Genomic DNA, 16,566 nt, shown 5'->3' on the forward strand with positions numbered 1-16,566 from the left:
AGAGATAGGTTTGGAAAATCTTCTGCACTGAGATGGTAGTTAAAATACTGGAGATTTGCTGGTGATGAATTATGGAGTCATCATGGCAGTAGAGTTAATTGTTCACCCATGCAGTGGTCCCTGCCACTCTTTCTACAGCATAGATCTTGGCTGCCTGCAAGCATTAATTTTGTTCAAGGGACAGAACTTGGACATAGAGGTGGCATTATGGATAGGTTTTTTTCAGCCCTGTCCCACTGTATCACCCTGTTGGTAATGACGTGCTGCTACAGCACAGATTCTAAAGGTGGGAGGACAGGCACACCACTTGGAGGATGCTTCAGAATTTTTTGTTATGTCATTTCCCCCATTGATTCTATGCCCCTTCCAATACATTTTTTATAATCACTGTCTTACACCCATAGAGAAAGAGTAGAGATTGTTGCTTTTAATTCCACTTATAAAGAGATATCCTTTTTGTTACCTGATTAACTGGAGGAAAACATAGTAGAAGTATATTAGCCCCTTTAATATTACAAAGAAGAGATTATGAGGAAGTGATTTGCTTAACTTTAAGGAATGGTGTTCATTGCAAGGACACAGCAACAGTTATGCTCTGGCCTTGACTGTTCTGGGGTCTGTTCTCTTACCCCCAAGGACCACCACGGTGTTTCTGCTTTACATTCTGCCTCTTGCTTCCTATATTTCCAAGTTTGGTGGAACATCCTATTGTTCACCCTTTGACTTAGGCCTGGGTTTCTTGTCTAGCCTCTGACACTGGTTTGGTGTCAGGCCTAAGATTTGACAAACTGCAAGGAATTACTTGGGGTCAGGTTTCTTCTCAGGCAGTAGGGGGACACCATCCCTGGCAGGCAAATTTGAGGCTTCACAGTGTCTCCAGGAAAAATTCACAAATAATTCTCTTTTTTGAGGTGAGATTTGCCAACATGGTCAGTGAAATCATGTGACGGGGTTGGGAGTAGTTAGTGGAGGGACAGGTTGTGTGGGATATGTGTGTTGTGGTAAGAATCACCAGTAGGGCTTGTTTGTTTGAAACGATAGGAATATTCCAATTCTCTCATCCGTTATGTACTTTGGGGATGAACCACGCTTCCACAGGAGATACTGCTATCGAAAGAAGCATGTCATATCCCTCATGTGTGTTAGGGTAGAAAAAGGGTTGAGAAGCATGATCTAAGAAGTGTCATTCAATTTGAAGAGGTTAGGAGATGTTTCTAATGACATAGTTTTTATCTATGATTAATTTTAACAGATGTCTGTCTACTCTCTTGTGGTACTTAGTAACCACAGAGTAATTCTCATTTTAAGCATTTGGCAGTTTTGGAATGGGGAAAGAACTAAATGGACAGAGCAATTGAATTTGTACAGGCTTTCTCTTTTCATTACATGCATGATGTTTTTTCATGAAAACGAAGAAAATATTCATTTTTGCAAATGCTATCAATCTTTAACAATCAAAAATTCACTTGGCAAGAGAAATGATATAGCTCTACAGAATTGTGGTTATTATTACATTGTTCTGTTTACTGTAAACCTGGCTTAATATTGGTAAATATAGTGTAGCAGAAACTGAACTGTTGTGAGCTATCTGGGCATCAGTCCAAGATATCATTAAAAATACTGCCTCAGACTAATTTGGGTTTATGAATAATATTTTGTTAACAGCTCAACTGAAATTGAGCCACATGGTGTAGCTTAAAATTCTGAATCCACAAGATAATGAGGGTAGTACAAGTGTATAGTGCATACTTAATATTCTGTATTTGAATGATAAATTTATATGGAATTTTGTGTTAACCTTTAAACTATAAGTACCCAAATGCTTAATATGATTTGATGCTTTTAAACTTTACTTAATGCTGTGGTTTGCTGAAAATTTGCATCCTTATAAGCTAATATATTACTGGTTTAACAATCAGACCTAAAGAGTAAGGAGAGGTTGCCTGAACAAATATTAAAATGAGCTTTTAACACCCATTTTGGCATACAGATGTGCAAACAGCTGGAGTTTATGTTAATGTTCACCAAAAAGATTGAAGGACATATGAAGTTGTTAGAAAGGTCCAATTACTTAATTCATTTATTTTAATAATGAAAGATAATAACTATACCTTAAAATATGTTATGGAGATTATTAATATTGGGTTATAAATTATCAATTATGTTAGGTATAACAAAGGGAATGAGGTTATGATAAGTGACATGACCCAGGAAAAAAATCCCTATTTGGATGTTTCTTTTTAAGAAAAGATACATTTGCCTTTTTTCTTTGTGTGTTATTTAGTTTAAGTTCTTCCTGAACAGCCATGTATGAACTCTCATTGAAAAGATATGGGAAGAGTTGATTTTCTGTTACTGTTAGTGTGTAAGATATTTTTGTAATGAAGGGTATGTGCATTATTTAAAGAATGAATGTTAAATACACCTCTTCTCAATAAATATTTTATTCATTTTCCAGGTTAGCACTCTACGTATATGAATATCTGCTCCATGTAGGAGCTCAGAAATCGGCCCAAACATTTTTATCAGAGGTATGTTTTATATATTTTCCGTATTTTATTTTGATTTCTTATATAAGTGAATGAAAATATTCTATAACAATTATTTGAAAAACTATCATTACATATTATATAGTGAATGATTGGTTATCAAATGCATAATATAGTCTTTGTAGGTTATTTGTAAGCAGTTTTAGTGTCCCATTTTCATGCCAATAACCTTCTACTCAACTTTCTAGCCATTTCCCCCTGTAGAAATAGAAACTAATATTAGCCTTGGCAACCATAACCAGGTCTATGACTCACCAAAGTAGGTCTATTTGGTATTTGCTTAAAAGAAAAAAAAAGACAAATGCCACCATATCTTTAGTTTTAGCTGTACCTTATTTTGGCATTATTCATAATTTTGTAAAATAATGTTTTTTTTAAATTTTTATTTTGTATGGGTAATAGTGGATTGATGACTAAATTTCAGTTAGAAAACATTTTGATGATCTGATTTCAAGTTTTTGTATCTTTTCCTGCTTTTCTCCACATTTTTTAAAGTTCAAATTTAAGCCTTTTTACAATGGTACTTTCTCCTCTTTTCTTCTTCAATTTATATAATGATGAAGATGAGGAGGATTTTATTGAGTTCTGTTATATGCCAGGCACATAATGTGCCAAGGTACTTTATATTATCTCTAATTCTTACAAGAAATTTGTAAGGCAGATGGTATTATTCCTGTTTTACTGATAAGAACAATAGGGCTCAGAGAATTTATATAGCTGTCTCATGGTCATATAGCTTAGTGAGTTATGGAACTGGAATTCAAGCCTAGATCTATGTGTATTTGAAAGCTTCTGGTTTTCCCCCATATCTGTGCTGTCCAGTATGGTAATCACTAGCTTTATATGGCCTTTTCAATGCTTGAAATGTGACTAATCCAATTGAAAAGTGCCAAAAGTATGAAGTACACACTGATTTTGAAGATTTAGTGTGAACAGAGGAACATAAAATATCAGTCATTTTAAAATTTTGATCACACATTGAAATAATATTTTGGATATATTGGGTAAAATAAAATTTATTACTAAAGTTAATTTTACCATTTTTTTCTTTTCTAATGTGGTTACTAGAAAATTTAAGGCTACATATGCAGCTCTCATTTGTGGCCGGTGTTTATAGTTTTATGAGACAAGTCCTGCTTGAAATAATATCTCCAGTCATCTCACTAGTTTGACCCCCAGCACATCAGGGACATCACTGGCAACCCCTTGACCAAAGTGCCCTCCCTGCTAGAGGTACAACCTTCTTGAGATTCACTTGCTCCAAAAACAAATGCAGAAGTAAACAAACACACATAGCCCCCCAGTCTTTTATCTAATTAATTAGTATTTGAGAACTGTTAGGGCCTATTTGCAAATAAGGAATTTGGGAGGTATGCTTAGAACATAGAAGTCAATTGTTTTATCATAGAATGAATATATACATTGTAATAAAAGTTGGATTTTAAAGTATATTCAAATCAAAACAGACATTTAGTGTATTTATAGTTCATTAAATCATTAATTAGAAGACCTTGTATTTCACCTTGCTACCCCACACTCACTGTTGTTACAGGGCAATGATTGAGATTGCAAAAGGGATGCTCTTAATATTTGTATTCTTAATCACTGCCAACTTAGAAGGTATTTAAAAGAAACTAAAGCCAGCTATGAGATTTAAAATTTTTATTTTAATGCAGTTGAAAACTTGATGAAACTTGATGAAAGAATTTACTGTTCTCTTTCCTTAGATCAAGGAGCATTTTGAATTGACTCAAGTTTCTAAATCCTTGGGCGTTCCCATGACTATATATTCTTTTTTTAACCAACATTATAAGATGTCAGATGCAGTGACTCTTAAACTTCGTGAAAAAGAAAAATGTTGCTAATGCATTTAAGGAAATTCAGCTGTTTTGACTTAAATGGATCATGTGGATTAAGCATAACTAGATTGAGATAACTAGGTACTATACTGATATACCCTGAATTGAATGGAAAATGGATATACAAAATTTCTAGGTCTATTTGGTAAAAATGAAATTATAATTTCAGAAGAGCACTTTTCTGACAAGTATTTACCATGATTTTATTTTCTCTGGTTTCATTTGGAATACAAAACTGAGGATTTCTCTGAATTATCGGTCTGGTTCAATTTCACAAGAAGAATCAATTAAGCTGAAAACAAACTATTGTTACCAAGAAGATAGAGTGTTTCTGGACTTTGGAGATGAGTGTGTGTGATTCCCAGAACTATTCTTTACTTTGTAGCTTGCCAAACTCCAAGTGGCACTGTGAAAATACGTTCTAATTACCTAAATAACCAATATAGCTTTTTCTGTATATAGGGAATGGCTAGATTGATTGAGGTGTAAGTTTCCCAAAATGTAAAAGAGTAAGTTAGATCCATTTGGACTTAACATAGGTAAACTTCCAAAATATTTTCAAGTAAAAGAAGCAAGCTGAAGTATGGCATTCACATGGAAACATTTGAACATAAAGGGACATAATACAATACTATATATTTTTGTGGGTACATATTTATGAGTGTGAAGTATAGTAAAAAGTCTGAAAGAATATACATGCCAGACCAGTTTCTGAGAGTAGGGATTTTAAAGGAATTAAAGGGGAATTTTATCCTTACTTGCATATATATATATATATATATGCAGAAATTATATCCTATTTGTACAGTTATTTAAAAATAAAAATAATAGAGGAGAAAATACAAAATTATCTCAATTTTAAAATGGAAGCCTAGAAGTAGATTTGTGACAGGCCATTGCTGAGTACTCCCTAGAGTTCTAAATAATTTCAGTTGGTTAAATTTCAGTACCTTTCTATAATCTTCCTCTCACTGTGTCCACAAGAACTGGCTGCTTGTATTCGCCTACATAAGCTATATATATATATGTATAATACCATAGGCTTCTGTCCCCTGGGCTTTACTCTGCCTTAAATCCCTCCCCACCTGAGTAGTTGGAGTTCGCTTTCTCAGGGCTCCACCTCTCTAAGTTGATAGTGCACTCTTACTGAAGACTTTTGCATACTGTGCCAGGAAGACTGGACTTTATCTTCTTGCAAAGAAGCTTTGCATGCTTTGGATGCTCTTTAAGTAAAAAAGAAACATTGTTGGTTTGTACTCTGGTGTCTGTGTGAATGCCAGTACTGCTTCCCCCCGCCCCCCAACTATGGTTAGTAAAGGAAGGAGAATGTAATCTTTTAGAGCTTTGTACCCTATTTAGCATTGCTTTCTCTCTTACTTTCACTTGGATCATATGGAAAATTTAAGGCTGCTTGTTGTAGAATGACTTCTTAAGTAGTTTAAGAAGTAAAGGACCATCTTATCTAAGTTCTTGTGAGTCTATCCCCAGATTTTTTACCTAATTCAGGACAGTTACATAAGGAACTTAAAGAAAAACTAGAAAGACCTGTTTATTTGGATTGGGTATTGTGGTAAAAAGCAAATGATTAAAGTGTCACCAATCACTCAGATGTTCAATGTTCTTACCCTGGTTTAGAGTGTAGTAGAATACTTCTTCCCATTTTGTCATTCTCCCTCAGGATGAATGAGTGTATGGATGACTATGATGTTAATGAGCCCTTTTGAATCAGGATTTGCTATGCTGGGCCACCTTTCCTTAGAGTGGGTTTCTTTTATTGGTGAAGTTGTGAAGAGGTCAAATTGGAACTGTAGAAATCATCCGAAAAAGTAAGATGTGTATCTCAGCAACCTAGTCTCTCACTGAGTTTGGCCTTTTTTCTTTTTCTTTTTTTTAAAGTAGGCTCCACTCAGCGGGGAGCCGAACATTGGTCTTAAATTCAGGACCCTGAGGTTAAAACCTGAGCTGAGATCAAGAGTCAGACACTTAACGGACTGAGCCACCCAGGCGTCCCATGGGTTTGGCCTTTCTGATAATGCCCTTGACCCGGGCTATCAGCAACTGAACTGCTCTTGATAGATTTTGTTATCTGCCAGAACAGAGCCCAGAACTATTAGCCCAGCTGTTTTTTTTTTTTTTTCCTTATTTAAAAGAGATAGCATTGAACTAATGATAGAAATCACATCTCCACACAGGTTATGTTGACTAAAGCTTTGTTATATCCGATTCATGATAGATTCTAAACCAGTACCTGAATCCCAAATATAGTTTTGACAACTTTAAATTTTCTTACCCCTAAAAGGACAAAATTGAACATTCTTTTTTTTTAATTTAAATTCAGTTAATTAACATATAGTGTATTATTCGTTTCAGAGATGGAGCTTAGTGATTCATCAGTCTTATAGAATACCCAGTGCTCATTACATCATGTGCCTTCCTTAATGTCCCTCAACCAGTTACCCCATCCCCCAAAATTGAACCTTCTTTAGAAATAGTCTCAATGTAGAGCTCTTCTTCAGCTTTATCTTTTATTATCTTTTTATCTATTATCTTTCAGTATTCAATATTACAAACAGAAAACTAAGAAATCTTTACAATTCTGTATCAATTTTTGTTACTTTAAATTCATTAGAAACTATCCTTTTTCTGGTTATCTCATTTCATTATGCGAAGATAATTCCAACTCACTCCTGAAATTTTGCATGGTATTTGTCATACCTCAGAATGAGGCTTGGTGACCTTAACAAATAAAATTAAGAATTAGATTGTTGCAGATATCGAGATTTTTCTTCCTTCTTAAGGATTTTATGTTGTTTATATTAATAGCCCTTAATTGCCATAAATTAGCCTGTAAGTTAGCCAGAAATAGAAGCTTAAAAGCATCTAACAGATTGTTTCTTCAGATTTTATTAGGAATGCTAAATTATTGAACATCAGAGACTCCAAAATTCTGTTCTGTTTATCTTTCATTGAAAAGAGAAAATAACAATTTACTAACCAGTTTCTTAAACTTTAGTTTGGGAGGCAACATAGTATGGTAGGTAAGAGTAATTGCTTTGGGGCCAGACTGCTGGGTTTGAATTATGTTCTGTATCTTACTCAGTTTTCTTAATTATAAAAAGAAGATAATTGTAATAATACTTTAAAGTTGTACTGAGGTTTAATCAGTTAGTACCTATAAAGTGCTTAGAAGGGCCTAGCATGTAGTACATACTCAAAAGTGTTAATTTTAATTTTTTTATTTTTACTTTTTTAAAGATTTTGTTTATTTATTTGACAGAGAGAGATACAGCAAGAGAGGGAACACAAGCAGGGGGAGTGGGAGAGGGAGAAGCAGGCCTCCCGCCACGCAGGGAGCCCGATGTGGGGCCCAATCCCAGGACCCTGGGATCATGACCTGAGCCGAAGGCAGATGTTTAACAACTGAGCCACCCAGGCGCCCCAAAAAGTGTTAATTTTAAACTTATTGACCAATTCTTTTTTACCTTGTGTAGTTTCTATACTAGAGTACAAATAAAAATATATGTCCTATGTGTACATGTATGCTCCAAGTATCTGTCACTTGGATGGCCTGCAATTCTCCTACCTCCAGGGGTTACTTTTCCTATCAAAATAGCTCCAACTCTAATCCCTAATATTACAGGTTCCCACAAGTCCTCTCTAACATCTCTGGGGCTTACTAGGGGGAGAAGGGACTGGAGGTTCTCTTGCTGTAATTTCTTGCTCCCACCAAGTATTACAGCCTTACTGCTTCTCCTTCTTATGTCTGCTACCTTTTCTTTGAAGGTTCGTGTTTCTCTCATAGCCTCCAAGCTCCACTGAGTCATTGCTTTTGTGTATAAAAGATTCTTACTGAAGATTAGGGGAAAACTGAACAGCATTCAGCCTTGTACAGTACACGTAACAACATCAGCTTGAATATGAAACACAACCATTAAGTTTTTTGGTCTCCTTTTGGCCATGGGAATTGCTTAGCAACTGTTTACCTGAGGGCTCCCACCTGCCTTCTGTCTTACTGACTCCTCACTACCTCTCCCATTGTCCCCTCTTCTGAATCCTCCTAGACATCTCAGACATCTTCTTCCTGCGGGATTATCAGCAGCCTCCTGAATTCTTGTTATTTTATTATGTGGCATATTAAATATTCATTCTCTACTTTCCAACCATTCCTGGGAGCCTCTACTTTTCTAGCCCAAAAAATAAAAACAAAAATAGAAGGGATCCATCAGGGAGTTTTCCCAATAAAAGACTTCAGCTGCACAAGTAGCATGTGCATCTCTGCAGCCCAGTCTCTCACCTGGATGTCGCCTTTACGAGGTCTTCTACCATCTAGAATAGAGCAACGCTATTCAGTAAAACTTCCTGTGACTAGAAGATGATTTCTGATCTGTGCTTCTAATAAGTTCTCCACTAGTCTCATGTGATTATTAAGCACTTGTAAAGTGGCTAGAGCAAATGAGGAACGTTCAGTTAACTTAATTTTAAATTTAAAGGACCACATGTAGCTAGGGGATACCATACTGAATGGCACAATTTTGGATTATCTGCTTTAAAGTCTGATCAGATTTTTCTTCCCATTATACATCTATTTTGTTAATTTTTTAAATTAAAATGTAATTGTTCTTCCTTTTTCTTTCTTTCTTCTTTTTTTTTTTTTTTTTACATTTAGTTTAGTATATAGATGCATCTATCCATGGAAGATTTTATAAAATTAGTGGGAACAGTAGGTTATATCTAAATTAGAAGACTCTGGAATTTTGTCTAGGAACAAATGTATACGTAGGTATACAGGTTCTTAACACAGGAACTAGCTTTATCCGTTTATGGTATTAACATTTTTTGAATATTGGTTCTCAAGAAGTATGAAAGGATTTAGGAATACTCTGAAAAGTTCGGAGCCCATGCACTTCGAGCCTACTGCTGTGCTTTTGGAGATGCTATGGAAGTGGGTCTGGATCATTCAAAGAGGTCCCACATTGACAAGGCTAGAACCTCTGAAAAGGAACTGTTGACATCCAGAATTGTCCCATGCTGTAGCTGGGGTATCTGCTGTAGCTACTGCTGCTACAACCAGCAGCTATTGCACTTTTGGAGCCACGGGCAGGAAGCTTCACTTCTTCCCCCTGCCATTTGATCTCCAACTAGCACCCTTCTGATGGCAGAGCTGAACAGGAAACCAGGCAATACAATTTTTAGAATCCCAGCACTTAGTGTAGAATGGACAAAGAAGGGTGAGTGTGGGGCTGAGAGATAATAGGTAAAGTTCCAGTATACCTTGCTGGAAGCAAATAATGATGAAAAGTTAAGCAAGTGTGTACCTGTATATATATATGTGTGTGTGTGTGTGTATCATTTTTCTTTGTTTATACAAAGAAATTATGTATAAATATAATATATAATGTATAAATTATATAAAAATGTAACTATATATAAATTATAATAAATACTAATTTATTACACACACTGTTACATGCTTTAATTTTTGTTTCATTTGTTTGACTTCAGTTGTTTTATACTGGTTCATGAAACTTCATAATTCTTTTTATGGTGGTGGGGTATTTCATTCTATGAAATGTACCATGATATATTTCACCAGCCCCCTACTTATGGACATTTAGGTTGTTTCCAGTCTTTTGCAATTACAAAGAATGCTTTACTGAAAATTGTTATATATATATAATTTTACACACATGACCATATTTATAGGATAAATTCCTAGAAGAAGAATTGCTATATCAGATAGTATGGGCATTTGTAAATTATAATTATCATTTATAAGCCAAATGGCATGTCTTACCCCTGCCAATATACTTTTTGTTCATTCAATGTTTGGCTCTCCACCTATATAGAAATGCTGAAAATGCCAGGTCATATAATAGAGACACAGCATAATCACAGACAAGGCTCTCAAATGTAGAATATGACAGTGGGAATGGGCATTGAGATTTATCTGTGAGTTAGGAGAACACAGCTTTTAGCTGGGCAAATGATGGAAGGAAGGGAGGTGGATGATTCAACAACTTTAAAAAGCCTTAGGATGAAGAATACATATTGGAGCTGGGGTAATGAAAGAAGGAAAAATAGAATAAAGATAGAGAAATTGTTTGCATAGATGTCATTCAAATACCCCAAAAAGCCTGAAGCCTATGAAACTCAATACGACAGAAAATGCCTTTCATAAATAACAGTATTGTTTCTAAAATGGCTATTGACATTTAGGGGTATTTTCAGGCCATTCCTCAACCATGTCCATCATTAATACGTGTTTGCTAAAAAAAATTTAACTACATAGATGAATATGATTTTAAAATGAAAGTCTTCCTTTACCTGTTTGGTATGGTATCTTTAATATGTATACACCCAAATGCATACATACATATATAAACAACTTCTTTTAAATAGAGAAGGTTTATGGGGCCTGGCTGGGTCAGTTGGTTAAGTGTCCAACTCGATTTATGATCTGAGGGTTGTGAGATTGAGCCCTGCATCACACTCTGCGCTGGGTATGGAGCCTGCTTAAGATTCTCTCTCTCCCTCTGCCCCTTCCCCCAGTAAAAAAATCATTTAAAAAAAAGTTTATACTATACATATTCTCTAATCTTCCAAATCTCCAACTTAAAAAGCCAATATAACATGGCTCTCTTTCCATGTAGATGTGTCATATTCTTTTTAATGATTGTACATTCTTCTGTAGTATGTATCAAAATTTATTTTACAATTGGTGAGTGTTTTCAGGTTGTTTCTAATTTTCATTATTTCTAACAATGTGGCAATGAATGTACCTTAGTTTTCTATAGACCAGGGTTCTTTTTTCCTTGGCATCATCTCATGCTTCCTATAAACAAGTAATACCTATAGTAGTAATTAGTTTAGAGGCAAAAAATACCATTAACTATGGAAACATTCTTAATGTAGAACCACTTCTTCTTTGGAAACACCTGAAGTGTTAATTGTTGTTTATTCAATAACTATAAAAGGATGGCTTTTGTGTTATTTTCAATATGATGGACCAGAGTTTTAGCTGCTTCTGCCACTTACTTGGAATTTAAAGTGAGAAACGTGAACGTGAACTTTATGTAGTAAAGACTATTATAAGGATGAAAAAAAAGCTTTGCGCAGTGGCAGTATCGTAGCCAATGAGGTTTATCCGAGGCGCGATTATTGCTAATTGAAAACTTATCAGGATGAAAAAAGATCATGTATGGGAGGCATTTTGAGCTGCTGTGAGGAACAATAAAATATAATACTATTGAAAACACAAATGCAAAAAAATAAAAATATAATAAAAACGCATTACTTTTATTTCACAAAAGTCCATATTGAATATAAACCATGTAGGTATTTTCCTCGATTACTTTATCTCCTGAAATTGCTGGTGGTTGCTTGTTGAAGTCGTGGAAGTGCAGAGGGAAACTGCTGAGCACTGGCTATAGCACAGTAGGACTCATGTTAGACTAAGTCTAATCCCTCCTCCAGCACCATCCAGCATTGAGATCTAGTCCTGCCACTTTAACTGTAATGTAAGTCATCGCACATTCTCCCTTTAATTGAGCATAGCGCTGTCGGCTTTATTTCATAGTCATAATCTGTCAAGTTAGGATGAACTGAGATATGTAGGGACGCTACTGTGAAAAACTTGCTGTTTATATAATTAGGATGATTCCAGGGATTAGGAATACTTATGTGTCTGGGACATATCTGTAAGATTCATTATTATGCCCTTTCAAGAAGACATCAATTAGTGAACAAGTGGTAAGAGAAAAGATTGAGAGAAAGATGAGACACAGGTTTTTGACAAAATTATAAATTTTTCAGAGTTTCGTTTATCCTCAGACTCATGAAGTACTACCATTCCTTATTTTTTTCATGAACCAAGAAGATAACAATAATGATTAACGGAAATTCAGATAAAGGGTAGCATAGATATAAAAATTACTTGTGTTACTCTTAAGGGAATTCAAATTAGGATCTGGCTTTTTATAACATGTTCTGGTTCATTGTTCATATTTAGTCTTTATGAATTCAAGTTCATTAATCCCTAGGATTTCTCCTTTAGCTCTTTTAAAAAATGGCTATCACATTGGGCGCCTGGGTGGCTCAGTTGGTTAAGCGACTGCCTTCGGCTCAGGTCATGATCCCGGAGTCCCTGGATCGAGTCCCGCATCGGGCTCCCTGCTCGGCAGGGAGTCTGCTTCTCCCTCTGACCCTCCTCCCTCTCATGCTCTCTGTCTCTCATTTTCTCTCTCTCAAATAAATAAATAAAAAAATCTTTAAAAAAAAAAATGGCTATCACATATATAATTTCCTCATTTTTAGAAAATTTCTTTGTTTTTTGAGAGCAAATTACTTCAAAGCTCCCATTGGCTTACATTTTGTGTACTTAAGAACTAAAAAAAATGATTTTAGTGATTTTAATTATGATTTTTCATCTTTACCCTAGAGAGTCACTTTTTTTTTACATTTTGGGCCACTTTCTGAATTCCTATCTTAAAACTTTTATTTATTTATTTTAATCCTTTTGGGACAAGAATTTCTAAGTTCTTCCATAGTAGGTGATAGAAAGGATTCCTTGATTTTTTTTTTTCTTTGAAATCTATAATTATGTAGTTGTTTACTTCCTAGTTATGTTAAGGGCCTATGGGCATAGTTTGCTGATTAGCATATTGTTAAATAATTTTTAATTACTTAATTATTTTTAGAGAGAGAGAGAGTGCACGTGCACATGTGCAGGTGGGGGAGGGGCAGAAGGAGAGGGAGAGAGAGAATCTTAAGCAGCTCCATGCCCAGTGCAGAGCCCTATGCAGGGCTTGATCTCATGAACCTGAGATCATGACCTGAGCTGAAATCAGGAGTTGGCCATTTAACCAATTGAGCCACTCAGGCACCCCTAATTACTTAAACTAAAAAACTAAATCATGCTTATACATAAAGATTGTTGTTGTTTTTTCCCCCAAGTTCTTATTTATTTATTTATTTAATCTCTACGCCCCATGGGGCTCAAACTCAGGACTCTGAGATCAAGAGTGGCATGCTCTTCAGTGAGCACCATGTTCTTCTAACTGAGCCAGCCAGGTCCCTCTGCATAAAGATTGTTTTTGAGGGCTTTCTGGATCACCTTAGTTAAAATTATAGCTCACTTCTTATTGTTTTCCATTTTCTTTATCCTCCTTCCCTGCTTTGTTTTCCTCCTTAGCATTTGTCACCTTCTACTTCTAATAGTCTCTCTCTCTCTTTTTTTTTTTTGCTTTTCTTTGTTTATGGTCTGTCTGCTCTACTAAAGTATAATCTTCCTGAATGCAAAGATCTTTATCTTTTGTTTACTGCTATCAGTGCTTAGAAAAGGCACTGTAGAAATACCCACCTAGTTTTCCAATTTCTGAATTTAATTTGTAAAGAGTATTTAGTCAGAAATTTTAATTTTTCAGAGATATTGATCTTCTTTTAAATTTTTTATAGTGAACTCCAACTCATCTGAAATATAAATATAATATATATAAATATATATGAACATATATGTAAATATATATATAGACATTTGGAAAGTTAATATTTCCATCTTTTTGAACTCTTTTTTAAAGATTTTTTAAAGATTTATTTATTTATTTTAGAGAGAGAAAGAGAGAGCATGGGAGGAGGGGGTGGGGAAGAGCAGAGGAAAAGGGAGAGAGAGTCCTAAGCAGACTCTGTCCTGAGCTCAGAGCTCGATCTCATAACCCTGAGATCATGACCTGACCTGAGTAGAAACCAAGAGTCGGACACACAACTGACTGTGCCACCCAGGTGTCCCTCTTTTTTAAACTCTTCTTACTCTTATTCCCTCAAATCAAGAATTTATTCAAAAACTCAACCCTTAAGGCGTAATTTCCAAGTTGCACATATTAAGTCCAGTCATTTGCAAATTTCTGGGTTGGTAGTGATAATTGATTCTCATAGTGATGTTAATAATGGTGATTTTGATGTGCCTTAAGATCCTGAAATATTAAGTTCCAGAAGTCTCTCCTGAAAATCCTGGCACAGTGGGAAGCAATTCAGGAAAGTAATGGTGGCATCTTCTCTCACAAACTATCCAATCACCAAATGACTATGTAAAATGAGTACTTATAAAACTTGAATAAAGAATAATATGAAAATGATTAAAATCTTATGTATTACCTTAGTATTTTAAATGGGAAAATGTAGTTTTGTAATATGTGTGGAAAAAGGTATTATTAGGAAAGTATTTAATATCTCTTTTATTCATTTTAGATAAGATGGGAAAAAAACATCACATTGGGGGAACCACCAGGATTCTTACATTCTTGGTGGTGGTAAGTATCTTTTATTCCATTTTTATTAGATTGATGATGTATTCCAGTAGGCCTGCACTATACCTGTTTATGAATTCATGCTTCTTTTTTATTTATTTATTTTTGTTTTCTATAATTATTTTATGAAAGGTAGCACTTAAAAAAAGTCACTCAAAACCAGCTTTAGTGTTCTTTAACTTAAAGATACTACTAGTGAGTCAAGCTAGAATTGGGTTTGGTATATGTAATCTCCTACTGTAAGTATGATTCTGTATTAGTCAGCTTAGGCTGCCATAATAAAGTACCATAGACTACATGGCTTTTAAACAACGTAAATTTCTTTTCTCACATTTCCGGAAGCTGGACATCCAAGATCAAGCTGCTAGCATGGTTTGTTTCTTGTGACGTCTTTCTTCCTGGCTTTTAGACCCTCATGATCTCATCTAAACCTGAGGATACTGAAGGTAGAGGCAGTGGTGAATTTTTAGGACAGTGAAGAATAGTCCAGAAGAAAAACTGAAATAGTTCAATATAGATTCAGGGATAGAACTGTGTAGAAACACAAAAAAGACCATCAGACTATATTGAAGACCCAGCTGATAGCAGAGCTTATAAATTTCACTGTAGTACCAATATGTCCAGATCTGTGACTTCTCTGCACTAGCAGTGGCAGTTCAGGTGTCTGCATGGACATGCTAGACTGTTGGTTTGCATTTCTTCAATTTAGAAGAATTTTCTGTCCAGTGCCTTACATATTCATCTCTCAGAATCTTAATTAAAAGAGAAAAACAAAAGCTGTCTTCTTGGGCCATGCACATGGTTTCCTTGGCACGTTATTTAATGCCATCATCTTTTTAACCTCTCTCCTGAAAACATGCCTTACATTCAGTGGTGAATGGAACCACACTCGATCAGTTGTGGTTGTGGGTTTCCCTTGTTTGTCTCACATATGTATGGCAGGAACAGGTGCAGTCCTTTGGCTCAGAGCTGTTCCTGTATTTGGAACAACGGTTTATTGCAGTTAAGCACTATCATGGTGCTGTTTTCCTGGGATTTAAGACTTAGCTGTTATAGTATATATTATAAAAGTCAATTTTTCATTTTACATAGTATGTATTTATGATATCTAGATCTATATTGTAAAAATTTAGCTGTTTGCTGAATCTAATTGAGTCTCCACACCTGTTAACACCTTGTATTTTGTATGTTTCCAGTTAGGTCTGCAAAGTAGCCTAAGAAACCATTTTAGGAGTCTGTCCCTATTGGATTAGTGGGCTAACAAAGTGAAGATTTTGAAAATTTCCATTAAAGAATTAATTTTATTTCTTGCACCGATTTCTCTTTTGCTCCATTTCTTATGAATTTAACCTATTTACATACTGTTGGTAGTTGATAATACCTCACTGAATACTTTAGCTTTTTCGGTCTTAACTATCACAAGATACAGCTCTTAAATCTGCCATTGCTCTTCCTTTTTCTATGGCTCTAAGATTCAGGGGAGCCCTTCCTCTGTGGTTTTGGTATTTTAACTAATTTTAATTTGTGCATAGTTGGAGATATCAAAGAAATGGTAAATAATGGGCACATACGTATTTTATAGTCTATTCAATTTAAATGTAGCACATGCAAAATATATGGGTACAGTATTTTCAGTTTTTTATTTTATTTTTTATTTTTTTATTTTTAAAGATTTTATTTATTTATTTGACAGAGAGAGACACAGCGAGAGAGGGAACACAAGCAGGGGGAGTGGGAGAGGGAGAAGCAGGCTCCCCGCAGAGCAGGGAGCCCGATGCGGGACTCGATCCCAGGACCCTGGGATCATGACCTGAGCTGAAGGCAGTCGCTTAACCAACTGAGCCACCCAGGCGCCCA

General features: G+C 35.3%; 1 protein-coding gene and 1 pseudogene across 6 annotated transcripts in view; both read left to right on the forward strand.

Annotated features, from left to right (window-relative positions):
- Positions 1–16,566, forward strand: part of SSBP2 (single stranded DNA binding protein 2) — a 284,354-nt gene that overhangs the window by 70,534 nt on the left and 197,254 nt on the right. For all 6 annotated transcript variants that reach the window (XM_081826638.1, XM_081826635.1, XM_081826636.1 and 3 more), the window contains exons 2-3: positions 2,459–2,531; positions 14,651–14,712. In XM_081826638.1, coding sequence (XP_081682764.1) covers positions 2,459–2,531; positions 14,651–14,712 — 135 coding nt within the window. The remainder of the gene's footprint in view (positions 1–2,458; positions 2,532–14,650; positions 14,713–16,566) is intronic.
- Positions 11,513–11,592, forward strand: LOC115944816 (U4 spliceosomal RNA; annotated as a pseudogene).

Source organism: Leptonychotes weddellii, chromosome 7 (assembly GCF_054177405.1).
Source record: "Leptonychotes weddellii isolate Sample4059 chromosome 7, ASM5417740v2, whole genome shotgun sequence".
NCBI classification, from domain to species: Eukaryota; Metazoa; Chordata; class Mammalia; order Carnivora; family Phocidae; genus Leptonychotes; species Leptonychotes weddellii.